Source organism: Prinia subflava, chromosome Z (assembly GCF_021018805.1).
Source record: "Prinia subflava isolate CZ2003 ecotype Zambia chromosome Z, Cam_Psub_1.2, whole genome shotgun sequence".
Taxonomy (NCBI): Eukaryota; Metazoa; Chordata; class Aves; order Passeriformes; family Cisticolidae; genus Prinia; species Prinia subflava.
This window is the reverse complement of record NC_086283.1, coordinates 90,711,573-90,736,571: the sequence shown is the minus strand read 5'-3', so window position 1 is coordinate 90,736,571 and position 24,999 is coordinate 90,711,573. Positions and strand designations below refer to the sequence as shown.

The 24,999-nt window shown below is 39.8% G+C and overlaps 2 protein-coding genes across 4 annotated transcripts in view; one reads left to right on the top strand and one right to left on the bottom strand.

The window, feature by feature from the left end:
- Window positions 1–20,617, top strand: part of PLPP1 (phospholipid phosphatase 1) — a 61,922-nt gene extending 41,305 nt beyond the window's left edge. For both annotated transcript variants that reach the window (XM_063422036.1, XM_063422035.1), the window contains exons 4-6: window positions 6,460–6,517; window positions 18,228–18,404; window positions 20,443–20,617. In XM_063422036.1, coding sequence (XP_063278106.1) covers window positions 6,460–6,517; window positions 18,228–18,404; window positions 20,443–20,568 — 361 coding nt within the window. In that variant the 3' untranslated portion in view covers window positions 20,569–20,617. The remainder of the gene's footprint in view (window positions 1–6,459; window positions 6,518–18,227; window positions 18,405–20,442) is intronic.
- A 153-nt stretch (window positions 20,618–20,770) lies between these two features.
- Window positions 20,771–24,999, bottom strand: part of MTREX (Mtr4 exosome RNA helicase) — a 40,199-nt gene continuing 35,970 nt past the window's right edge. The window contains exons 25-27 of one of the 2 annotated variants that reach the window (XM_063422034.1): window positions 24,605–24,767; window positions 21,312–21,416; window positions 20,771–21,010 (exon numbers count right to left, since the gene is read on the bottom strand). In XM_063422034.1, coding sequence (XP_063278104.1) covers window positions 20,958–21,010; window positions 21,312–21,416; window positions 24,605–24,767 — 321 coding nt within the window. In that variant the 3' untranslated portion in view covers window positions 20,771–20,957. Of the gene's footprint in view, window positions 21,011–21,311; window positions 21,417–22,312; window positions 22,456–24,604; window positions 24,768–24,999 lie in introns of those variants that run through there. The other variant, XR_010083419.1, reaches the window with a different exon arrangement.

Genomic DNA, 24,999 nt, shown 5'->3' with positions numbered 1-24,999 from the left:
GTTTGGCAACACTTACAGTCCTAGTGCAATAATTCATCACATTTGAGAAGTGGGGCTTAATCAGGGCAAGTACCCATAATTTTACATGGAAGGAAAAATGGTAATGAATCAAAGCCTTTAAATATTTAAGCCTTAGAAGCTTCTGGGCTGGCAGTGGTTGTTGAAATGAGGCTGCACTTGATCTGGGAGCAAAAACAGCTGCCTTTGTGAAAGAAACTGACTGGTGATAGGGAGAATTGAATCTGAAAGGCGAACATGCTCTAATCAACTGAGATGCAGTTCTGGAATCTGGATCTTGTTTCTGTTCTTACATCTCCTTTGCCTTAGTGTGAATTGGACCTTTTGAGTCCATTTCATGATGGAAACTAAAACTCTTCCCCCTTTAATGGTTTCCAGACAAAGCTTGGCTTGAAATCTATTTCAGTATCTTACCATGCTCAAGGTCACTTGAAATCAAGACATGCACCTGTGTTCAGTGCACCCTGAAAAATATTTGGAAGCTAGTTGTGGCCAACCAAGCAGGTAGATACATCTTCTCATTCACAGAATTCCACTGGTTTGCAAAGGTTGTATCTAAGGTAACAGGAGGAAAAAGCCCTTTAAGATAAAACTTTTGATGTGTATAACTGTATCAACCAAATTGTACTGCAGGAACAGGTATCCCCTTGACTGTTCTCCCACTGCCTCTTTTCCTCTTCCCCTTTGAAGATTACAAGAATCTGCTGAAGGATGTGTTCTGCACACTTGCCAAGCACTTCTTGCCCAAAGCAGTTCCTTAAGTAAGAAATAACAGATAAATCCCTAATTCAATAGAGCTTATAATTTTCTGTCTTCATTCCCTTTATGTAAAATAACACTACTGCCAATCAGAAAAGTGTTATGTGGATAAGTTATGCAGACATAATGGTACAGGAGCCTGTAATGTGGTGCTTGTGAGAGCAAACTATTAGTCTTTAGAAATGTTGGTTTGAGTACTCCTTGCTGCTATTTTCGCTTTCAGTCTTTTCGTGAGATGGAATTACCAAGAAGAGAAGTAAACAAAGTCCTAATTTTTATTTTCTTCCCTATTAGAGGAGGCTAGCTGGAAATATAGTAGAAAGTTAAACTTTCCTTTTGTGCATTGAGTTAAATGGAGTGATAAAATCAGAACTGATGAAAGATAACTTGTTTTGTAATGGTTTTGCAATGTGCATGAGGAAATTGCAGCATGGAATTTTGTTGGACTTTGGAACATTGAAAGCTCAAAATGTACATGTTTTTGTGTGGCATGAGTGACAAGAGTTGGTAACTTGCTCCCTTGGTAAAAAATAAAACAATTTGGAAGTTCCATGTGCAGATTGATTGCAGCTTATTTTAAAAGGAGAAAAAAAAAAAGAGTATGGGGTTTTTTTATTACTGGTTATTTTGCAATCAAGTTTATTCCCCTGGTAGCTGCTGTTACAAACTTCTGCTATCAGATGCAAAATAGCTAGCTTAAGCTCAGTTAGGTTGTTCCATCAGTGTGTAGTACTTCTGTTTAAATAAAATTTACAGAATTTCTGCACACCTGAATGTATTGTCAGTTAATTTCTTCAGTTCCCAGAGACTAAAGAGACAAACACCCATCAAAGCATGCCAGCAGAAGCTTTTAACCAACTTTGGAATCTGATCAATCCAGCAGTGAAGACAACCCTTGTACTACTTACTGTTGTTTGAAACTATTTCATGTTGATCCTGAGATTGGGGAAAAGTTATTTTGTACCCCTGTTTCTTGCACAGTCTGCAGTCTTTGTTTCAAAGGCTGGTAGTTAGGAAGGTGGTTAGAAATTAGTAAATACCTTCAATATCTCTTTTTAGAACCTGCCAGATTGGGTTTATGTCAGTAGGATAAGCAGGAATATTTAATTGTGTGTAATAGACCGTAAAAGGAAAAATGTGGAAAGTTTGCAAAAACGTGGTCATGGTATTAAATCATGTGTATTACATGTCAGCACTGACTGTTTCTTCACTGTCTGCCACTGCATAAAGCAGATCTGAGGGGATCCACCCTTCAAACCCAGATATGATTAGGGAATTATGCAAGGTACTTGCTATTATATGTTAGGTCTCCAAAAAACTGTCAGTAAAATTTTCCAGATGAGGATTACTGAACTGGAAAAACAGCATTTTCCTATGTGTAAATGTATGACTTTGTACTGAAGTGTGGGCATAATTACTGGCAGAGAAGGAAAAAAGAGGATAAATTGGGAACATGGGGTTCTGAGTAGTTGCTGGTATTGTTCAGTAGGTGAACTGCTTTTTTATCTATTTAAATTTTTCCTGGCAGCAAGGACAAAAGTTCTTCATTTCAGAGTCCTCAAACCTCCCAGCCCACACTGATCTTGCAGGTTGTAATGATGCAAGTCCAGCACATGAGGAAGGAGTAGATCTTGGGAGGACATGTTGATTGTTCAAAACAGAGAAAATTGACTTTAAAGAATGTGGTGTTTAAGTGCAGAACTAGGACTTTGAACCATGGCACTGAAATACTAGGAATATTTCCCTGACAAGCATGTGTCTTGCTTGTCACAGGAGTTGGCTTACTCAACACAGGCATGCTGAGCTGCAGCACTCTGGCATTTATTCCCTCCCAGATCATGGAATGGGTGACACAAATGTCAGTGGAAGCTTTGAGTCAGACTGTGGGAGAATCCAGGGGACTTGAAGATGGAAAGGACATGCTGGCAAATCCAGCTGGATGTATTTACTTGCTTTGATATGGGATTGTGCATAATGTTTTACTGAGCCTTCTGTTTTTCTCCAAGGGATCATTCCATAATTCTGTAGTTAGGCTGGGAGATTTCCTTGTCATTCAGCCTCTGCCAGATTTATTGTAGCACCACAGGATGCCATTTCTTGTGGCATATCTCTTTCTCCTGTTATTTACTTCTGTTTCTCACCATTTAATGCTCCACTGTACCATGTGTTCAGCTGTTTTCTAGTCTTGTGTTTCCCAAAGCTGTTAATTTCCCTGTCATTCCTGCATTTGTCTTAGTTTCTGCACATTCAGGTGCTCATGTGAAGACATTAAATGAAGACAAGACATCAAGCTTGTTTACTGAGTTCCAGTGTGCAGTAATTCACTTAAGAAATCATGCACTTTATAAAATTGTGCCAAGCAGAACTTACTACTTAAAACATGCTCTTTTTTGTAAGTCACAGTCCAAGACAAATGATCCTTTTATATGCTGTGTGCTATATTCCATTTTTCTACTAATTGAAGAAACATAACCTGTCAGACTGGCTCTGCTCCCTAGGCTAAGTGGGCCTTGTGCATGGAAGGTGATAGAAAGTTGCCAGAATCAAGTCCTCCAAGGCAACATCTCTTTTTCTTGCCTATCTGGACTTAGAAATCCTGGCTAAAATAACAAAGTGGTTCAAGCTGATCTGCTTCTTGTAGGAATAGTTTGTCCTTCCATTATTTTTCCACGTATTCTTTAAAAATACAGACATTTTAAAGCCGTAAATCATAGTGATAAATTGTAGTCAATCTCATGGCAACTTTTTAAAGAGCTATTGTGTCTTAACTTTTGTCTTTATTGGAAACTGTGTGAAATTAGTGACAAAACTAAGCTTCAAGAAATCAAAACAGCCCTTAAATTACCTTGTTTCAAGACTGTTTTATGATATCCAGCTCTACTGTGTACATTGGAAGATTAGGAGTATACTTTAGACCTCAACCGAGACCTGAAACTGGTTTTATGTTAAGACATTCTTCTAACTTGAGAATAATACATTGTCCAGGTGGAAGTAATTAAAGCTTATGCTTTTTTCCTGTTAAAATGAAGTCCTGATCCTGACAGAGGAAGAGATCTGTGAGGTGGGTATTGATGGAGTGAAAGACATGGACCTCTGAAAAACTGCTTTTTTTTTTGATGTCAGAATTGGCTGTTTTGGAAACAATCAGATCAAGATTGCATTTGCCAGCTCATTTTCATGATACTTCAGTTTCACTTGATATTGTTCTAAAACTATTTTGAAAAGGATATTTTGGAATCTGATATATGAATTCCTACACAAGTTGGCCTTTCTTTCACTGGTGAAAGGTAGGGATTTGGAGAGTTGTCTGTACCCTTTTACTGCTGGCTCATGGCAAACCAGCCCTTGCAGTAGGATTAAAGAAGCCTGGGCTGTGCAAATGCTTGGCTAGTCTGATAGATGTGACATTCTCCTGGCTTTGGGAAAATGTTATTTATGTGGTGATGAATTGTTGGGAAATCTTTCATTGTCAATCTTGGTGTTTTGAAAGGATTTTAAGAATTTTTTTAAAATGTCTGTTTTTTAAAAAAGTCTAGAGACAGCAGTATTGCCAAAGAAATTTCAATGGGACTGCACCATGTGCAAGTTGGATCAATGTTTTAGCATAGTTTTACTTCCAGCAATAATTCATAGGCTGAGCACAATATTTCCAGTCATGTACAATGTAATTATCCATGCCTGATAAGAATGCTTTCAAAATTTGTAACCTTCAATCTGGGACAAGGCATTCTTAATGAACCTTAGGCTAATACATCCCTGAAACAAAAAAAAACCCCAGTAGTATAGGAATCCCAAAATAAACTTAAAGAATGGTATTTTTGCCTTTTATCACTTACTAGTCTTCTAAATTTCTTTAGTTGGCAGCAGGTTGCTTTCAATAATTGTAGGAAATATCATGGCCAACAGGAATAGCCCCAGAGCTATTGGATAAAATACTGACATAGGAGCCAAGAATTCCTTATTTTGTATCTTCTGTAAAACAGCATGCTTTGCATTCTCAGATGTTTGAAGGACAGGGCTCTTCAAAATGCTTGCAGTATTGGTTTTCCTGGTGGACTCTTGTCCAGAAATTTTAAGTGTTAGAGTACAAGAATGGAAAAAGGATATCTAGCTACAGTGTAATCTTAATGGTTTTGAACTTTAAACATCTGAAACGAGTACATTATCAAAGTTATTATTTTTAAGAAGTTAATTGGAAAATATCAGTTGGTGAAACAAAAGACATCTTATTTCAGATTGCTTATTTAGTACCTCTGAACCCAAAAGTTATTGCCAGTGTTTTAAATCAACCATAAATCAAAAGCTCTAAAACCTCTGAAATAAACATATGTAGGCTTTTTGTAATGCAGTTTCTAAATGTTATATGTGTAAATTAATTCAGGAAGTTTTGCACTTTCACTTGTGCACAAGATAGTTTCATTACCTTCTTTGTGGGACCCTTTGAGTAGGTATCTTTAACCTCATTATCTTGCTGCATGTTAGCAGAGCATATCTGCTCTGCTAGCAGTGCTGTCTTCACTACTCCTAGTCCAGAAAGTGGAAATGTTTCCCTTGACCAGGAATTTCTCTGCCCTCGGGGTCTTTTGGATCCTGGCTGAGGCTCCAAAACAAGGGACCTGCTGGATGGATATGGTAGAGGTTGGTCTGCAGAGCTGTGAAACTTTATTAAGCTGTCCATGTTTTTGTATGCCAGACTGCTGAGGGAGGAGTGCTCTGGTTGTGTAGTTAAATTGCACAGAAGGCTGGCTGAGCCCCGGTTGATGGCCTGTGAAGAAGCACTATTTCAAGGCTCTGTGCATAAAATGAAGAAAAGTAGTCCTAAGTACAGTTCTTTCATCTCCCTGCTTAAGACTAAATTAGAAATGTCTTTCTATTTTACCTTCTCTTCCTGAAGCGGTGGGAGGCATTTATTTTACAGCTGTGGGTCCTCACAAAAACAGCTGTGCAGGGGAGGACATCCTGGACTTCAGTGACATCTGTCAAAGTCCCTTCAGCGTGGACCTGATAAAAAAGCCTTTGGGAGCTGAAGGGAATGTTGATACTTTAAATGAGATCACCAAGTACGAATCCTTTCTGCAAATATTAGACAAGGTGTCATCCTTTGCAGTTGGCTGGCTAATAAACTGCATTCCTGCATTTCCCCCTACCCTTCAATTGCAAATGATGAGGGTCTGTGTGAATCATGCATTTCACAAAGGTGTACAAATGTAATATAAACTACTAGATATAACTTGTTAACTACTGCCTCTTGATGGTGACTAAAGCAAGTAATTGTTTTGGGGTGATTAATGTCATTTGCATTCATACATATACTGTGACTATAAGATAAGGAATTTTAAGAAATAATTATATTTAAAGTATTCTGGCATTTGTCAAGATGAACTGTTAAAGGACCCTTGATTACTGTCTTTGAAGATGTGTTCCCTTGCTGTTCAAACTTCAGGCAGAAGTCTAGTTCTTACTGCCTGATGTAGAGATCAGCTTAACTCTGGAAAAGGATAACTGCTGAGTAGTGAAGTCTACTGTTTGTCAAAATCTGTGTGATGTGGCTAGGGAACCTCCTTGAAGAGTAGTATGGACATGTTTGCATTTTACCAGTTCACTTGTATAATATAGATTAGTATCACTGCAGGCTGAATGTTGTAAAAGAAAACTGATGATGTCTGATTTTTTCTTTTCCAGACTTTCATTTTATTCTGGCCATTCTTCATTCTCCATGTACTGCATGCTCTTCGTGGCAGTAAGTATGCTCTTTCCATCTAAGTGATAACAAAAGATATGTTAGCTACCCTGTACTGAATATTTACTTGGCTGCTTTGCACAAGGGACATTGCCTTTGTAGGATGCTTGTCTGGTGCAGTTAAAGACTTCTCAATAACAGTTGTAAGGCTGGTGATACTGGGACAAGAAGTAAAATGATGTTCAGTATGCCTAGGAATACTTAATGTGGTACTTGGCTTGTGTGTTGTGTCTAAAATGAATCCAGTGACAAGTGTGTTTTGAAAAGAAAATGCTACTTAAATTTAGTTATATTTAAAGTATTATAGACCTTATAAAATTCATAAGGTTTATAATACTTTTAAATTTATAAGGCTTATAAAAATCTGTAATAAAATATGCCTGATTTAATGAGATGTGCAAAGCCTATTTTAAAATAAAGCAAACACTTTAAACACTTAAACACTGATCAAGTGTGGCTGGACCCATAAGCACAAAACAGCAGATCAAATCGAATTTTCAAATTCCTTTTTATTTTTCTGTAGTTTTTAGGAACAGAGGGGAAAGACTGAGGAAAGCAAGGGACAGTAAATACTAGTGATAAGATCAATTTAGATATGCTTCATTTGGAAATTAATGTATTTTAGTTGAAATTGTGCCAAGTCAACTAGGACAAATTATCTTCACTCTTAGCATAAAGTTTGTAACATGAAAGACTGATTTTGTTGTTTTCCCCCTCCTAAGTAGTAACACAGAAGGCGTTGACAACTTTACGGAATTTTGTTGTTAGTGTAGTTGTAAAATTAAACTCTAGTCCTGGACTTAAATTGCTACCATAATATGTACATTCCATGATTTTTACAGACCTCAGATTCCATTTGCTTTTTGTCTTTGTTGCATTTTTAATTTTTTCACTCCTTCTTGGCATAGTACAACATCTACAGTGAGTGAACCAATTGTTCAAACTAAACAAAAACCCCTACAACTACACACATGGAAGGGGTGTCTCTTCAGTATGGTGTAGGTATGTTTTTGGCTTTATTTTAAAATAAAGCTATTTCAGAAGCTTAGTGCTCAGTTTTGATCTATCATGCCATTTTTTATGGCTAAACCTGTTTGGATTGTGTTCCCTGTGTATGGGTCTTATCTAATGTAAAATAAAAGTTATCTAATCTAAATAAAAGAGTTCATAAAAGTATTATATCCTGGGTTTGGCTAGAATATGGTATGACTTCCTGTCTGCTGTTTGGGTTTTTGAAAATAAATAGTAAAGCGTTTTTGCTCATTATGACTGGTAGTCTCCAAAATTATACGGGTCCACTCGTAATAGCATTTCAAACCCAAACCCACACCCACTCTTTCCATAGTACAGTGAAGCAATTACTGCTATACAGAGAGCACCCTAATACAGACTTGCCCCTCTGGGCTCAGCCAGACCCTTCTAATCCAACATCTTCTCACGTGGTTTTGTTGAGCAACATGCTAACAGGATACTTACACCTCACAGAAGACAAACCTGGAGATAAGAAAAGCGTTGGTAGGTGTGTAGCTATATGTATTGTTTATAATTTATAGTCACTGGATTACAGTCATCTTGTCAAGGATCTGAAGCTGTCTGAGCTTTTACCTCTGCCCCATGTGTGTAAGGTGCATTCTGCTGCAGCCTGGGTAAATGGTGGTGGTCAGGAGGAATTCTCAACTCATTAATTGAAGGTAATTAGTCACATTAGATAATACAACTTTCTAGATGCATACAAGATGGTAGAAGATGTCTTGAACAGCCTGGACTTGAGACTTTGTTTAGTTAACCTACTAGACTTGGAAAAAATTCAGCTTTTGGCAAGAAAGTGAAGAATTCTTTATTTTGAAGTTACTAGCTTCACGTGGCTTGAATAATCCTTTCTGGAGTGCCTGTAGCATATCCTTTTGAATCCATGCTGGATTCAAAAGGATATGCTACAAGAACTGGAAAGTTCTTGAAGAAGAAACTATGAACCTTAGCTGCCTTGAGGCTTTGTGTGCATGAGTTCCTCTCCCACATGATCAGGTGGCAAGTCAAGTTCAAATCAAGCCTTTCCTATGCAAGCCACTTCAAAATACCATAAATCCTGGCCGTGTGTCTGTCCTGGTTCAGACACTTGCTGTGCTCAGAGCTGTCCTTGTGTTCACTCAGTTCTGTAGTAATTGTAAATCATGGCTTTGTTTAGTAGCATCTTTAAACTAAAAGAGGTACAAATGTCCTTAACTCTTCTAGGATGACATTTGAACAGGGCGCGCTTCACTGGAGATCAGTTTGGTTTTCATTAATTAGTCAATGAGTTTCCAGAGCCCTGTCTGTTCCTGCACCTGTTTTTTGTCTGTGGCTGAGATATATTGCCCAGTAAAAATAAGAGGCTTTGTGGAGATAAGCCTTCTACTTCCTTCTGTCTGATAATAAGATTATTCATCTAGAAACTGCTATAAGGCCATTGTAGGGACATCTGAAGAAGGTTAATGGCTCCTGTGCAGTATGTTTTTGTCATGCTGGTTAATACAGCCTTACTGCACACCAAGAAACCAAATCAAGTGCAGATGTCTTCAAAAAGACAGCTAGTGCAGAAAGGTGAGAAAAACACACACACACACTTGCCCGTGTGGCAAGGCTGTGTGCTGCTGCTGGCTCCAAGCCAAACCTGCAGCACTTGATGACTTGCTCATTTGCTGAACTCTTCATTTGCACGCTGCACATGTTCTGCAGCCACGGGCTGTCACCAACAGGACAGGATGTTAACATGTGGCATTACTCAGAGGCTGTGTTAATCATAACCAGACACTAGCATGCTGCTTTCTGGAGAGGCTGGAGGAGTCTGTTGTGTGTATGAGTACTGCAGAAAGTGTGCTCTTAGAAAGGTATCTGCTGAATGCACGTGCTGTGTCAGGTGAATCCGTGACTGCAGAGAACCAGTCCTTGGAGGAGCAGCTGAGGGAGGTGGGGTTCAGCCTGAAGAGAAGGAGGCTCGGGGTGACTTTACAGCTCTCTACAACTGTCTCAAAGGAGTTGTAGCCAGGTGGGGGTTGGCCTCTTCTCCTAGGCAGCCAGCAATAGGGCAAGAATACATGGCCTCAAGTTGTGCCAAGGGAGGTTTGGACTGGATATTGGGAAAAAATTTCTTCTTAGAAAGGTTTGTCAAGTATTGGACCAGGCTACCCCAGGGAAGTGGTGGAATTTGTAGTTCAAAGATGTTTGGATCCGGCACCTGGGGACATGAATGACTGGTGGACTCGGCAGTGCTGAGTTAACAGTTGAACTCAAATGATCTCAAGGGTCATTTCCAACCTAAACAATTCTGTGATTCCATGACATTTTTGACTTGGCAACCAGTTGGATTTCTTCAAGAATCTGAATTATGTTGAGGAGTATTCCTTTCTTGTGCTTACAGAAGAAATTATCTGAGTCCTAACTACATGGCTTTGCTGGTACCAGGAGAAAAAACCTGCAATTTTGAACATAATCCTGTGCTACATGTCCCATGTCATAGCAGGGGCCACACATGGAAACACTGCTCACTGTCATCAAACTCTCTTCCTTAACTGTTTGTTGCATGGAAATGTTAAATAGTTTGTATTATCCATCTGTTTAAATCAAGAGTAGTATACATCACATGTTCTCACAGCACAGAGGTCATTGCACCTGTGAAAAAGCTGTTTTGTCTAGCTAGACAAATTTAAGGCTTGGGTTTTCAGCCCACTTCCAGGTTAAAGTTACAGTTTCTAATATTTCCTAACAGAATGAGTTGAAACCCCAGAAAAAAACCAAAAAAACCCCCAAACAACTGCTCGCAAACTGTCAGTCTAGGAAGCTATGGTGGAGAATGTATTTTGAGACTCATTTGGCAGAGCTAGATGGGTTAGTTTGGGTCCAAGCAGAGCTGTTATCTCTGGGATAAGAGCTTCTGCCAACAGCAGCTTTGTGTGGAAGCTAGAGGGAGTTGACCGCAACAGTATGTGGGGATCCAGTGACCTAACAAGAGATGATGGATGCAAACTATCTGTGTTGTCCTCTCCCCATGCTGCTCCTTTTTTTCGTAGTTAAACAGCTGGCATGGCCTCTCCTTCACCAAAACGATTTAATCTTGGATTGGAGAATGGGAGGGTGAGTGTAGTGGAGTATCTCTTCTAGCAGTGTCCATGGGACCAAATTAACACCTTGGTCCTAGAGGAGTAGATGCTGCAGGCAGTTTTTGCTTTGACTTTTCAATGTAAGTATATTTATAAAGTTATTGTAAGTTAAAATGGTAAATGCATGCTGCCATTAGTAGTGAGAATGATCCACCACAACTGTTGGCACTTGGCAGAAATGGGTGTGGCCCTGAGGATTATGTTGCTGTAACAGAATCAGTCTTGGCTGTAGCTGTCCTGGGCGCTTCCCTGCCGGCATCTATCCCAGGATGAAGAGTAGGGCAGCACAAACCCAGCCAAGAGGCACTGCTATTCTGGGGGTGGCAACGTGTTTGTGCTGCTTAGACTTGGGACAAAAAGGGATGATGAATCTTGCACCATGTAACTTGAGTGGCTCTCCTACAAGTCATTTGGAACATTTTATGTATCCAAGGACACATGGAATTAGAGATGAGAACAGGAGGGCAACTGGTGTTTCAGTGGCTGGGACTGCCACTGAAAAGCCTTCTTTTGCAGAGAGATCATAGGATCAACACAAGTGAAAGCAGGCTTTAGGCTGCTTTTGGTATTCATGCTCCCAAATGTGCCAGTCACCTCTGCTCTCAGACTCTGATTTTAATTATGTTGTGATGGGACGTTGAGTGAAACAGTACTCAAACAAGAGCCTTTAACATAGCATTTTAGGTATGTCTGTTTGCACAGCAGTTATTTCTTCACTTTCCCAAATGCTGTTGACTAGAGCTACAGAACTGTCTTTACTGTGTTTCTGCCCACATGAACGCTGAGGACTGGTCTTCTAAAACTAATGAAAAAACATGTGTTTCTGAAAATGCTTTGTTTGGCTGTAGCTGTGTGTAGTATCAAGTGTCTTACTTTTAGCCGATGAAAAAATAAAGGATAACTTGAGCTGCAAAGGCTCAAGTATGGAAGCCCTTGTGCTTCTACCTGTATGTACTCCCAGTATTCTTTTATTATTGTTATTTAGACTTTTTATGGTAAGCAAACAAAGGAAACTGATTTCTCCATGGTTTGCTTGGAAGCTAGGGCCACCCGCAGTAATGCCAGTATTGTGAACTGACTCCTCTAGCGCTGAGCGCAATACATTGCAGTGCTTTAGTTCTTCTAGTAAAGGTTAAAATACTAACTTCAAGGGGTTTTTTTCCCATGAAAAGGGAGAAGAGATAAGTGTTGTAGTCTAATTTGCAATGCAATAAAATGTTACTGTTTATCCTGCTTTACAGTAAAATTTATGTCAACGTGAAATTATTTTGGCAATGTACAGCCAAATTGAAGCTGGAGGATTAAAACCCAAAAAAGCCACTGCCCACTGGAAAAGTAGTATTTGTTTAGAACAGATTGATTATAGTTTTGATATTGAATTGAAAGCTGAGCTGTTACTAGTAACAGGACTTTGTGCCCATTGCTCAGGAGGCAGCTCCTCTCCTGTACATCAATTACCTTTGACAACAGGATGCAGCAATCTTAAAAGAGCCCAGACTGGCACATAGTCTGCCTTTTCTCCCTAGCTCAGTCATTTCCCCTCCCCCAGTTCAGCTCTCCAATAGATCAGTTCCCTGTAGGGCTGTTCAAACATCAGAGCTGGCACAGGGGAGACAGATATTGTCAGTCATAGGGATATACCATCCCTTTGAACAGCAGCTCAGACATAGCCCCACACCGAAGTCCCTGCAGACCTGTGTCCTTTTCCCTCACTGGAAGGGGAACAACTAATTCTGAACTATTACTTCTTTCTTTTATTATTTTCTGCCAATCAAAATAAAACTAAAGGACATATAATAATTTACCAGATTTACCAGGGATTTACCAGGGATCATAAATATGTATTTATGAAAAGGAGGTGATCTCATTAAAAAAGGCAAAATGTATTGACAGGCATCAAAATCTAAAGTTCCTTTATTTTTATTCATTTAAATATTTTTTGAGAAGCCCAGCTCATGAATGACTCATGAATTCTTCTACAGCTCTGTATTCTTTTTATATTACAGTTTTCTGTTTGGATGTGAGCCTGCTGTGTTTAAAAGTACATGGGAGAAACATTATCCACATTTCTGGTTTGCAGGCAGTGTCTTGTTGGCTGATGCCTATAGCTCTATGTTTATTCATACATACAGTGTTCCAGGTACAAAATAAGCTGTTATACTTCTATGTAATATTTCCATAAATGTTAGATTGTATATGCTTATTTCTTATTAACCATATGTATATGGTTATTTCTCAGCACATCTTGTGGCTCTTGTGCTCAGAACTGCAATTTTTAAGCTGTTTACTGGATGGCTTATATTTCCTTGAATTCCAGAATTTGTCTAGCTGAAATATGATGAAGAACTCTTATAAAAAGCTATTTGAATAACAGCATCTATACAAACTAGGTTTTATATGAAAGCACCTCTCAAGTTTCCCATAACAAGCAGAAAGGGAAGAACTATTCTGCAAACATTGCAGATGTAGGAGAAAGCTTTGAGAGTCTCTGAAGGCAGCGTTTCTCTCTGCTGTTGCCTAGTCTGTGCAGGCAAGAGGTGTCTGGATTGCTGAAAAGGACCAGAACAGGAATGGCTGATCACTTATCTGTGTGTCTGACTAAATCTTTGGTTTCAGTTGCTTTGTAACATTATGCAAGAATCTAGCCTCATCCATTCCCTTGGAGGATCATATTTTAATACAGGCTTTTATCAAAGATGCTCAGATGCAAACTGTGCCTCGTGCAAGTGTGTAGTACTGTAACAACTGCACTGCCTTCTCCTTAGGAAAGGTGACAGTGTGTATTTACTGATGGAGTTGGAGGGCGAATAGTTACTTTGGCACTGTATGTATCTGCCCAACTCCCTAATGGAAGACTGCACAGTCTTAGGAGAGAGGGTATTGTGTCCTGTAAGGATGTCCTTGGAATATCTGTGGAAATGGAATTTTCCTGTTTTACAATTGTGCCTGGATTCTCAGCTGTTAATGCCTAATCCCAGGCCTCCTGAAAAATTTTGCCCCATCTTCTTATATTAGTTCTGCAAAGGCTGTTTTTCTGAAGACTTCAAAACACTGGTGCCTCCTGTGCTTTCCCTTCCTTCCACCCCTGCCTCATTAACAAAACCACCTATACACAGTAGCTCCATATCTACTCCTTCCACATACTTGTGTACAAAACAAGTACTTGAGTGTGCTTAAGCATTCCTAAATCAGAGCTTCTTGGTTTGGGAAGAATCCCTATGGTTTGTGGCTCTTGGAACTTTTTGGGTGAGCAGACTTGCTTTGAAGTATGAGCTTTCCTAACGGTAGCCAGTAATGGATCCAAATACTAACTAGAACCACAGTAGTATTTTGTGCCTCCCAGAACAGTAATGCCATAGGGCTCTTCCTTACTGCTTAGATATACCATAAACCAAAGACATGACTAATAGTAAATGCTAAGCTAAGTAAATGCCATTTAATTGCTCGCTTTTACAACTTGTATCAGCTACTAAGGTCTCTCAAAGTAGGGATTTATTTCATGAGAACTGACTTTCTGCACCCTTGTTTTGTCTCCAGAGTCTTACTACTTGTACTTGGACAAACTGAGAAGTGTTCTCATTTCTCTCTGTCACAGGGAATTTTCCCTCTTGAAAACTGCTTTCTCACTGTTCTGCTTGTAAGTTAATGATGCTATGAGCCTGTTAGGGTTGGAGAGACAGAAATAAGAGTGAAAATAGCTATCTCTCTAAAGGGAAGGTGTGCCTTGCTTCTGTTCTTTAGGACAGGACACCTGTAGGAAATGTAATTACTGAAACCTTTTGGTATCAGGAGAAAATCCATTTTTGAAAAGTATCCAAACAAATCCATTGGTACAAGTAGTGTTATTACTTGGTGGGGAAACACCACCACAATCCCTTCCCTCTCCAAGTTTCTTCCTTTTGACTTCCATTCTTGAACAAGTGCAGGCATACCTTAGCAGGCAAAATTATTTTGCAGTACAGAATTGGTGTATAATTGGGTTTTGGAAAAAACAGGAGAAGGTATTGAATAGAAAAATAATCAAGGAGTTTTAAGTATTGAAATGAAATATCTAAAATATGATCTTGCTTGGTGAACTGAGTAGGTTTTGGTAGATTTAAAAGAATTTTGTGCCCTTAAAGTGGAGAAGTAATGTGTTAGTTCTTAGGAAATTTCCTTGTGAAGCCACATGGTTGCACATCCTGAAGCCCATCTAGGAAACACAAGTCACTCTACTTCCAAATTAGGTAGGCATGTGTTTATGTAAATTAATACTGCTCTGATGAAAGAGCGAGTGCTCTAAAGCCATGCTAGAAATGTGGTGTAGCAAATAATTCTCCAGTTGCAGAGACCCTTCCAGTCATGTCTGTGGCTTCTTGCAAGAAGCCACAAAGTAGCTGTGAGTTTCTCTTCATTGCTGTATTTTTAGAAATGAAGTACTAAGCCATAGATTGAGAAGAAATTTGTGTTCAGGATGTGTATGGCATAAAGGATGTATTTTCATTGTGGAGTAAACTAGTAGGGAAAAACCCCTAGAGATTATGTAATCCAACTAATTAATTAATAAAAAGGAAGTCTTAAGAAATCTCTTTGCAGTTTTAAAAGGAATGAACAAAGGAAACACAAGAAACAGCAGGCTGGGGGAGTGAGAGCAATAGAGCATAGCTAAATGACAACTGCTGAAGGATCAGAGTGCTCAGAACAGTGAGGAGGGAAGCTGGCATGGTCAGAATGCTGACAGGAGCGGGTCACTTCCAGAGCAGCTTGGGATGCTCCTGCTGTGTTCAGAGGCTCACACATTTGTTCTCAGCAGTACGGGAAATGCTGGTAGGAGGCATTTCAGTAATACTAACCAGATGAGATTTCCTAAACTTCCTGTGGCTTCTGTAGATCACAAGTTTTACTTATAAAACTTAGTCCTTTCTAGAAAAGAGGCTTGGGTGGGGAGATAGGGATTTGCTTCTGTTCTCTTTATCTAAGGCTATCTTGTAAATGACTTCAAAAAGGAGCAAAGGAACCTGAGGTATCCTGTGAAGGAGGAGGTTCTGTAAACAGTATGAAGCCATTGCACTCTGTTAGTCAACAGAGTCAAAATAGGAGTTAATGCAGTCTGAGGCTAGGACATCTCCATATTGTGCATTTAATGCTACATAAGGGCTAAAACTATATAAAGGTAAGTTGGGAATACTTCTAATATTAACCTGGATTTACATTTAATGAACCATAGGCAAAAGCTCCTCCTCAGCTGCTTTATTCTCTTGCATGGACCTGATAGCCTGTTGCAGCTAGACATGTTGTTATCTTCTGGAGAGCAAGTCACAGTACTGGGAAGAAGCTTGGCAGGGGGAATAAACTCTGAGCCTATTAAAAGCAGTGTCAGTTTGAAGTTACCAGCTTAAAAATAACATAGCATCTGATATTGCAGCAGCTGGTTAACAAGCAATTACTTTCAACTTAACAAAAAAAACCCCAAAACCCAAACTCTATTGTAACCAGAATGACAGCTGCTATTCCTGGAATTAAACACCGAGGTGATCAGTCAGCATGACACTTATCTGTGGTATCATTTGTCACCCTTCTCACACCTAGTTTTAGAACAATGTGAATCTATTTGCTAGTAGAAGGTGCAAGAAGGCCTTTGGCCATTTCCTGTACAGATGCAGGAGCTGATGGTGCGAAGAATCATCTAGAATTTGTGAAGTCTATGCCCAAATGCTTGTGCTCTACAGCTGATAGAACAGCTCTAGCTATGACGGGAGATTACTCTCCTAGTACAGAAATCAAGCTTTCACATCCATATTTCTTGTCTGATGCTTTGTAAAGCAGAAAGATTTCGAATACCTGCTGCATCAGGGCAAGGATTGCTTTATTGATCATTCAGTGCACTGGGCTGGCATTTCTCGAAGTTGCCATTTGCATGTCTTGCCTTATTTTCTTCTTGTTTCTAAATAAACCCATTTACTCACAAATCTGCAAAACGGTTGCATAACCTTTTTTTTTCTCTACTATGACTAATAAACCCTTTTCTAACTTCCAAAGAAGTTTATATGGAAAAAACTTCATTGCAGCAAGATAGTTTAACTGCCTTCAGGAAAATTTAGTGGGAATAGGGAAAGAGCAACGAACAGCCAGTCTCAAATCATCAGCCAACTCTTTAGGTTACCAACATAGGCTCCTTGGACATTCCTCTGCTCCATTAGGCATTTTGTAGCGTTCTGGTTTACTCTCGGTCAATCCAGAAGTAGTATCTTTCTAAGACAATTAAAACACCTTTTGCTAAAAGAACTTTGTGTGACAGGTAATTTGAAGGGGAAAAGTTATTTTTCTGTTTAGGCTTAGGTGTAGCTTCTTCAGGGTCTGATGCTACCCTGACCTTGCTATTAGAGAAAACTGTTTATGGATGGGGTTGATGTTTTTGGTGCTCCATTTATAGCTGAAAATGTCAGCATGCCAAAATTATGATGTAAGTTACTAAGAGAAACGTTCCCCAAATGTTTAACTTTGGAAAGTATCACCTCTGCATCTACAGTGTCTTCTCTGTGCCTGTATTTACATTGTAAACGTACTGCTTCTCAAAGTTAGCCATGGCTTTTGAAGTTGGCAGTGGAGGGTTTTACCAGGAGTTTGGTGTGGTGCCTGATGCCTACATTTCTCAAGACAGTTAGCTAAGGTTTTGTCCTTGCCCTGAAGTTTCTAGGTGTCTCTGAGAAGATATACTTGAAATGTTAAATATAACTTCCAAATGTATTTTCTCAATGCAGTAACTATGGTGCTTTTTTTGGTGATAGGATTAAGTTTCAGAATAAATTCAATTATGTTTACAGATTGTATTTGGAGAGAGCTAGACAGATGTAGACAGCCAGATCCTAGACAGACCAGAGAAAAAACAAAGGCAGGGTCTTGGATTAGATTGCATGGGAAAGTAATAAATACAGCAAATCAGAGATAATACATCAAAAACACAGATGTACACAACAGAAGGAGACCTGAAGGGAAAGAAAAAACATGGGAATACCCACCAGCGTGGCAGCATGGTTAATATGCAGCTGAAAAGGGTGAGGAGCACAGCTTAGTGAAATATACCAGTGACAACTGAGAAATGCAATCATTACATCAAGTTAGCTGATAGTTAGCTACAGGTGTGATGCTGTGCTAGAAGTTGATAATACTAAAGGTGACTGGAAGTGTGAAAATTGTTAAAAAACTTGTCAGCTCTATGAATTGTAAATGTAACCTTTTTGTGTTTAATATAAAATTTTGTGTAAGGCTTACCTGTAGTTCATGCAGGAGTAAAATAGTGGTTTGACTTCCCCTGGATTATTTTTAAGCTTTAAGTGGCTCTAGTATTACCAGGATCTTTATCCTGAAAATATGCATTTGTCATATTGGTACAAATGGAACAATATGGTGGTGTTATATACAAATTAAAGTCCAAAACTATCAAACTCTACCTTGGAAGCCTTAAGAGTATAGCTATAGCACCTAGAACAGCTGTGAATATTATCTCACTAAAATGTCAATCAGCTCTCTGAAAACACAATTTTACTGCTTCTGTTCTTTCTGCGTTTTGTAACTTATTTTTATTTTTCTTACAGCTTTATCTTCAGGCAAGAATGAAAGGAGACTGGGCAAGACTCGTACGTCCTACTATACAGTTTGGTCTCATTGCTGCATCTATCTACGTGGGTCTCTCACGTGTCTCGGACTACAAGCATCACTGGAGTGATGTTTTAACAGGACTTATCCAGGGCGCAGTGGTAGCTGTGCTCATTGTAAGTCATTCTGAGGGGGTGGGTGTGTCTGAATGCTGCTTTTATGAAGAGCACCTCAGGCTGTGTTCAGAGGAAAGCAAACCTGTATTCCTAATGCTTCAAAAATTGCAGAAGCAGGGAAACCACTCCTTGAACTGGGTGTAGCAATAGTACTTTGGGGCGTGAGGCAGGCTCTGGCCCAGTGAGGGAAGTGGTAGTTTTAGCTGTTGGACAACATGAAATTGTCTCTGCTCTGCTTTTCAAATAACCAAGATGGAAATGGTAACTGCAAACCATGTACGCCTCTCTATATAAATCATGCTTTTTGCTTCTAGCTAAATTTGAAATCTCAAGGACAAATGCAGAGAACTCTGTCTAAAGTAAATGGGGGAAAAAGGCCTTGATAAAGAGAGCACCAAAGTGTCTGTGTTTGCCACTTTACAGTGATTTTTTTCAGTGTGATGGGAAAATAAACCCTTCACCATTTCTTGTGTGCATTCCTAGTACTAAAAATGTGTTCACAAGGAATCTGTGAAGCTTAGCTGTACTGTTGAGTATAAAGCTATCCCACTCACCTGAACTTGTCACAGCAGGCCCAGTGGTACTGGGTGTCACCAGAGTCCCATGGCTAATTCATCCATGGGGAGTGATAGATCAAGACTTCTGGATCAATGGGAACTTACTGAGGTCATACTGAAGGATTCAGTTACCAGGAACTGAGGCTTAGCTGGAAGAACCACCTCCAAAATAAATGCTTTGTCAGCTTTCTCAGGTCAGAAAGGTTCAAGACAAAGCTTTTACTAGTTGCAATCAATAATCAAAACAAATCTTGGAGCAGCTCTGGGAAATCATACAGGCTGCATAAGCTGTTACTAAACAGCTACATGCTGGTGTAATCCTACCCCTCATTTTTGTCCAATCTCTTTTTCTAAGAAAAGGAGTTCAGAGAGTAAGAAATGTCGGAGATCGAAGAGGTGAGGACACTTTTATTAGGAGAACAAGTTTAGTCAAGGATGTTGGAAGATTCAGAAGGTGCTTGGTAATACAAGAAAGAGTAGAAAGTAGCATTACAGCGAGTAGAGTTGAAAGGCCAGGAAATTATTTTTAAGAATAGACACTAGCACCAACCACTGCCCTCAGACTCTTATCTGAAAGAATTGATGATTCCTCTCCAAAAACAGCAAGCTGAGGTTAGAGCACAGTGGCGCAGCAACTGCAAATCGATCACTGAATTGAACTGAGGGAATCTGGCATTCAGTGGCACCGAAACTCCCCCGGTCTGTGGCTAAAGCAGTGTGCTGGGGCATCAGCCAGCTGCCAGCGTGGTGGGAGATTGTTCCTTCTGCCATGGACAGTGTTCTGCAGTTCTCAGGGCTGCAGTGAGAGGGGAAGACACAGTACAGGAAGGGAAGGGATCACAGGAGGCTTCTCCTTTATTGCACCCCAAGCAGCACTGTGCCCAGCACATCTGCTATGGGATTTGGTGAAATGAGCACTGGAAGACAGCAAGCTGCAGAACTGGATCAACCACCTGTCTTATAGTGAGGGAGATGTCTCCTAGCTGTGGAGAAGTGAGGTGGCATGTTTAAAGGACTGCAGGAAAGGGCTACATAGGTAGAGCTAGCCTTACAGCTGCTGAGTCCAGCTAAAGCACCACCTCTCCTGTTCTGTTCTATCTAAATTACAGGAAAAAAAATCTAAACTTGCATTGTGGGCGCTCAAAAAGCAAATTTTGCTCCTTCATTTAGAGCTGTTCAAACTATGGCTTGTAATGAAGCAGTGCCTGGTAAGGCAGTCAGCAGTTAGTTAGCACAAGCCTTGAATTTGGCTTAAACCATCAGTGCTAAATGGTCAATGGCAAGGTGAAAAAGCTATTGAAAGAACAGATGTCTGAATTCTGTACAAGACTTCCCTGCCATTTCCTAATGTTTTGAACCGATTAAGTTTTTATTAGTTTTCATCATAGAATTTGCCCACTGCAGAGCCCTTGTTTCAAAAACTTGTGAGTGCAGGACTAATTTAACACTAATTAACACTTAACACTAATTTGTTCCCTTAGGTTGTGTATGTGTCAGACTTCTTCAAAGTGAGAGGATGTACATTTCAACCAAAAGAAGATTCCCATACAACCCTACATGAGACTCCAACAAATGGAAATCACTTTGGCAGCAATCATCAACCATGAAGAATGACCCCCATATCACCTGCACTGCTCTGAAAGAAAGCAATTTCACAAGTCTAACCATGTAATATAAGCAATTGCCTTTAAGGGACTGCTGCTGCTCTTGGATGCTCACTTCACCTGTATATAGTAACATCTACCACAGTTATTGTACATCTAAACTTTAAATTTCAGTTGGTTCAAGCTCTTGCTTAAAAGAAAGCTATTACAATTGTAAATTTTTATTGAAAATTGTAACAAGTTATATTACATATACTGCTGTTTGTACATGCCTTGTTGAATCAACTGTGGTTTAAGTAAACACCATTAAAAGGAATTACTTGATATGGAAGCCACATGTGACACTGATGAATTTGTTCCATCATGTCATAGTTTCTGGAAGACATCTGCTGTTACAGGTAAAGGCTTGCAGCAAACACAATATCTCTCTTGATTTTTGTAATCCCTATTAAGAAGGAAAAAAAAATTAATATCTAAGAGTCTTAACTGACACAGCCACTATTTAAAGTCCAGTTATAAGCATGTTACAAGTATTAAATGGAAGTCATTGTACATCCTTAGCCACCGTTTAAGTCAAACTTTGTAATAAAGATGTTATCAGGAAAGATAACGGCAATGGTGCAGTCAACAAGAGACATTCACATTACAAAACCATTCACCTTCAGCCCTCACTACCCGTACATCCACTCCCACCATCACTTTTTCTTCTGAAACTGCTTCATGTACTGTGAAGATGAAATACATACCCTCTGCAAACTTATTTTCCAGTTCTGTGTTCCCAATGGCTTTTGCAGCCTGGCACATCTGCCGAAGCAGTTCTTCTAGACGCCTCATGCAACGAATTATGCTACCTGTATGAGAGACCAAGGGAAAACTTTGTGCCACATCCTGTAACTGGTCCTGACTACAACCCTGTTCAAGTTATCTAGAAGCCAAATGTCTTAAACTTAGTTTCTGTTTGCACAGTAAATTTCTCAGTGAGGCATCTTGAAGCTGTTTCCAAATGCTTGTCCTTTCTACTGCCTTTACAGTCTCTAAAATGTAATCACACTACTTTCTGGGCTGTTGAGTAATTCCTAGCCGACTCTTTTTCTTTCAAGTACTTCTTAAGACTTCCTCAAAAGCCATAGAGAATTAGGAGAGTCACAACTTTGCTGCTTCAACAACTACTGCAGGTTTATTTTGGGATTGTTTTTTACAAGCCTTAGTTCTTCAGTTGGCAAAGGCAGTAAAACAGAAAGTGATCTATCTTACTACTCCTGTGCTACTCAAGAATCCATGAACCACTCTACCACTCCACTCCATGGTGTCAGTAATGCACACAAGCATCTTGCCACAGCTCCTGCACTGCAACCCAACACCCACTTGTGATTTATTATGCATTTATCTCCTCTTTGAACTTTTCCTCACAGCTCAGCCCAAGTCACTGCTACAAACTTCACAAAACAACCCTAAATGCTTCTGCTCTTCTGGCCACAAGCAGCCAGTATCCTGTTTGGTCATTTCCTCCAGCAGCATCTCCGACAGTCAAAATTAGTGTAGGCAAAATAACTATCATTGGGGTAAACATGGGACGAAGGGCTTGAGAGCAGCCCTGCTGAGAGGGACTTGGGGGTGCTGCTGGATGACAGGCTCTCTGTGACCCATCAGTGTGCACCTGCAGCCCAGAACGCCAATTACATCCAGAGCAGTGTGGGCAGCAGGGCAGGACAGGTGACTCTGCCCCTCTGCTCTCATGAGACCCCACCTGCAGTGCTGCGTCCAGCTCAGGGGTCCCAGCACAGGAAGGACATGGACCTGTTGGAGCGAGTCCAGAGGAGGCCACCAAGATGATCAGAGATGGAACAGGTCTCCTCTGAGGACAGGCTGAGAGAGTTGGGGTTGTTCAGCCTAGAGAAGAGAAGGCTCCAGGGAGACCTTATTGTGACCTTTCAATACATGGAAACATTCAAGGTCAGGCTGGATGGGGCTCTGAGCAACCAAATTTAGGGGAAGATGTCCCTGTCACTGAATGGGGTTTGGTCTATACAACCTTTCTATTACCCCCTTAAGGCGTAATATCTGGGGAAAAAAAATCAGTATGAACATTGTTCAAAGCTCTTGGGAAAGTGAGACATGATGAAGTAATGCTTCTCGTCTAAAAAGCATTCACATGGCCTCACTAGGCCATGTCAGTTTCTACAGTGAGAGCAGTTTGTGTAAGAGTAGCAGTCTGTAAAACCTGCTGCAATGATACAAGGTGGAAAGCCCCCACACAGCCTATGGAGCACAGAGCACACACCAACACATGTGATCTGTGGGCAGCTGCCCCGAGCTGTGCTGCACCGTGGCTCAGCTGTCAGAGATCCTGCTCATCGCCATTTACAGGGCCGACCCCAGCAGCCGTCCCAGGGAGTCCTCGTTTACAGGCAGCATAGCAGGGCTTGCTGCAGGCATAGTGCATAAAAAGAAAACTGAAATTTTAAATTAATTGCTATTGTTTATACTTCCATAAAGCAGGAGCTGGTCTGCAGTTAACAGAGAGGATACTTAACTCAGTTTAGCGTTCTTTCCTCACAGCTTTAAAAAGCTGCTCTTAGTTTATTTCTTCCCAACACACATATTTCAGCTTAAAAACAAGGTATTTTCATTAGCATATCAATGCTACTCCACTCTGTGGCAAACACACTTGTTCTTGGGCCACTCAGGCTTATTTTGTATTCTGATTTTCTCTGAAATCACTACAGTTACTTGGATAACTAAGGTAAAATCCTCTGGATGTCGGAGTGCCACAATCCATTTAAGGCACACATAACCGACAATAGATGCTTGAAGTGCTTCCCTTCCTTTTGGGTAAAGTACAGAAAACCAGCCTCCTGAAAGTTAAGGGAAGAACCATGGACTGACCCCTGTTAAAAGAGCTGACCTTCTCAAAACAGGCCTCCTGATTTTGAGGGAGCTGACACTATTGAATAGAACAAAACTGACTCAGTACAAATATGGTAACTGGAAAATGTTCCTGCCCAGTCTATTCTGAACATCCAAATGTCAATGTAAAACAGCCAGCAGCTTCACTGCTCCACATACTCAGGGTGCTTCATAGCAAATGGGAGGATCAGATACTCACTGAAATAGGAGGAATCTGCTGACTGCAGAAGCAAAGACTGCCAGAATTTGTGTTACTCAAAAGCAACTTTCTAAAGAAAGTTCCTGGGTCCATGCACTGATTACAGGCATGAATTAAGTACATGAATTGCCTTGTTATAAGGGAATCTGCAAACCTTTGCAAAGAAGAAATAGCACTTGAGAGGTGGCAATGACAGTAAAAACTTCAAAAACAAAGACTTCTGAGACTGGTGTATCCATCCTACTCTTCACAACTTCCAACAGGCTGGTTTTTCATTGTGGTTTGACCTTTTCATTCTTGTTTGACAACTCTTTGGCTAGTTTGTTTTTACAAAATACCAGAACTGTAAATCATTATACTTTTACAAAGTGAAAATGAAGTATTTTCCTCAAGGGGTAGTTTCTAGTACTTCAGTTTCAGAAACCAAATTAATCCACCTGACACATTATATCTAGTCTTTGCAGCTATCTCCATTGCACTGCTGTGAAGAACTATTCCAAAGAGACTTGGTTACCACTTCTGTCATCATTAAGTCAGCAAGAGGAATTGGTTATACCAAATAAATACAAAACTTAACGATCATGAGGACAAGTGCAAGAGCTGTACTTCCTGATAACAAGCATTTGGAACATGTTTTTTTCCCCTGAACTAGGAAATGTAAGCATTACTTTTTGTTGTAATGCTTAGAAATTCTGAGTTTTATAGAAAGTTTTTAGAATACAGAGATATCCCTTTAAAAAAATCTTAGATTCTAAATCATCAATGGTGTGTAAGTATAAATTAACATAAACAGTAAACAATTTTTCCCCACTTGATTTTAGCCATACAGATGCCTGAATATATCTGAGTTTACTATAATGTTATTCAGTTATTACCATTCCCTGTTGCAGAATTAGCAACTCATACCTTCTAAAGAACAACTGATCAGCCTACCTTCAAAGACATCAGTCATTTTGCAGATGTGAGCAAAGTTAGCTCCATTCGCCCATGTATACACAACATCCATTAGGTTGGGTTTGAAAGAATTCAAGTAATTTTCTTCATCAGTTTCCAGTTTTGCTTCTGCTGACACCTTAGCTATTCTTTTTGCACACTCCTTTAAAATAAAATGTATTTATAATACACTTAACCAGAGCAAGTATTTAACTGACAAAAAGACGTGCATATTATTAGGTACAGCATTACAGGATGAGGTTTCCTTTTTCATGAGAAATTACTCAGAACCAGAAAGTAAACCACTGTTTACATGAAGTCGGCCTGCACTGACAATCTACAGTGTAGCAAGCAAGCCTCTAAAACTTTTAGAGGCATGCCCTGAATTAGCATAA